The sequence below is a fragment of the Nestor notabilis genome, unplaced genomic scaffold (genome assembly GCF_000696875.1).
Source record: "Nestor notabilis isolate BGI_N333 unplaced genomic scaffold, ASM69687v1 scaffold9211, whole genome shotgun sequence".
In the NCBI taxonomy this organism is placed as follows: Eukaryota; Metazoa; Chordata; class Aves; order Psittaciformes; family Psittacidae; genus Nestor; species Nestor notabilis.
In genome coordinates this window covers 1,115-2,968 of record NW_009913312.1, presented here as the reverse complement: position 1 = coordinate 2,968, position 1,854 = coordinate 1,115, and the positions used below count along the sequence as shown (strand labels likewise).

The window sequence follows — 1,854 nt, the reverse complement described above, 5'->3', positions numbered from 1 at the left end:
CCCCTAAGAACCCTCCTAAGACCCTCCAAACCCCCTAAGGCCACAATAGGACCTTCCAAACACCATAAGAACCCCTCAAAGACCCCATAAGGACCCTCCAAATCCTGTAAGAACCCTCCAAAGACCCCGTAAGGACCCTCTAAACCCCGTAAGAACCCCCCAAACCCCCTCCAAACCCCCTAAGAACCCCCCCAAAGCCTCCCTGGAGCCCCCACGGACCTGGGAGATGTTGATCTTGGAGCCTTTGGCCCCGGACACCACCATGGACTTGAAGTTGTTGTACTCAGAGAGGGACTTCTGGGCCGAGGAGCCCGTCTTGTCGCGAGCGTCGTTAAGGATCCTGTTGACCTGGTTCTCGAAGGTCTGGCGCAGGGTGTTCCCCGGGGTGGGCTCCAGCTCGTTGTTGTGGGCCTTCTCGATCACCTGCACCCAGGGGCACCCCACTGCGGTCAATGGGGCGCCCAAAACTCAACATGGGTGCCCAAAACTCAACAGGGGCACCCAAAACTCAACAGGGGCACCCAAAACTCAACAGGGGCACCCAAAACTCAACATGGGCACCCAAAAACTCAACAGGGGTACCCAAAAACTCAACAGGGGCACCCAAAAACTCAACAGGGGCACCCAAAATTCAAGGGGAGTGCCCAAAACTCAATGGGGGCAACCATAGCGTGAAGAAAGGGGTGAAAAGCACCCATACAGGGGCCTAAAGTGACCCAGGAGCACCCCAAAACCTTCATGGTATCCCTATGGGTGCCCCAAAGGGAGCCAGGAGCAGCCCAAAGCCATGTCCCCACCTCGATGACATCCTGCTTGGCCTTCTTGATGGTGTTCTGGATGTCCTGGTAGGTCTTGGCGTCAGCAATGGAGTCCCCAATGCCGATGGTGTGACCTGCATGGGGATGGGAATGGGTGTCCATGGGTGCTCCTCACCCCTGCGAGACCCCAGGACCAACCACGGCCGTGTTGTCCTCAAGCCAGGGGAGATATTGGGGCTGTGGAGCTAAAAGTGGGGTCCAAGAGGACCCCAAAGACCTCCAGGTCCCTGTTGTCCACCTAAAATGAGGTCTAAGACCCTCAGGTCCATGTTGTCCACCCCAAATGAGCTCCAAGACCCCCTTCTAAAGCCCTCCAGCTCCATATTGTCCACCTAAAACGAGGTCCAAGACCCCCATGTCCACATTGTCCACCTAAAACGGGTCCAAGACCCCCTCTAGAGCCCTCCATGTCCATGTTGTCCACCTAAAAAGGGGTCCCAGCTCCCCCTCGTCCATGTTGTCCACCCAAAATGAGGTCCAAAGACCTCCAGGTCCATGTTATCCACCTAAAATGGGTCGAAGAACCCCTCCAAAGCCCCCCATGGCCACGTTGTCCACCCAGAACGGGGTCCACCATCCCCCATGGCCACGTTGTCCACCCAGAACGGGGTCCACCGCCCCCCATGGCCAGGCTGTGCCCGCTGACCCTCGATGAGCAGCCAGTTGTTGATGACGGTCTGGATGTTGCTGTAGAAGAGGCGGGTGGTGTCGTGGCCCATCTCCAGGTAGGAGATGTGCACCAGGGACCCGGCCGACGTGCCCAGGGACTTCTTGCACAGGATGCCCATGATGAGCTCCCCGTTCTCCACGATCACCTGCAGGGACACACAGCAGCCAGGGCTGGCGCCCAGCACCCAAAGCACCTCCCCTCCGGGTGCCACCAAACTCCCTTTAGATCCCACCAAACCACCTTTAGGTGCCACCAAATCACCTTTAGATCCCATCAAACCACCTTTAGGTGCCACTAAACCACTTTTAGATGCCATTAAACCCCATTTAGGTGTCACGAACGCCCATCAGAATGCCCCAAACCACC

At 57.3% G+C, this 1,854-nt stretch overlaps 1 protein-coding gene across 1 annotated transcript in view; it reads right to left on the bottom strand.

Moving 5' to 3' along the window:
* Window positions 1–1,854, bottom strand: part of POLR2A (polymerase (RNA) II (DNA directed) polypeptide A, 220kDa) — a gene marked incomplete at both ends in the record, with an annotated part of 8,780 nt that overhangs the window by 6,356 nt on the left and 570 nt on the right. The window contains 3 exons of the mRNA XM_010023149.1: window positions 220–423; window positions 798–892; window positions 1,465–1,633. Coding sequence (XP_010021451.1) covers window positions 220–423; window positions 798–892; window positions 1,465–1,633 — 468 coding nt within the window. The remainder of the gene's footprint in view (window positions 1–219; window positions 424–797; window positions 893–1,464; window positions 1,634–1,854) is intronic.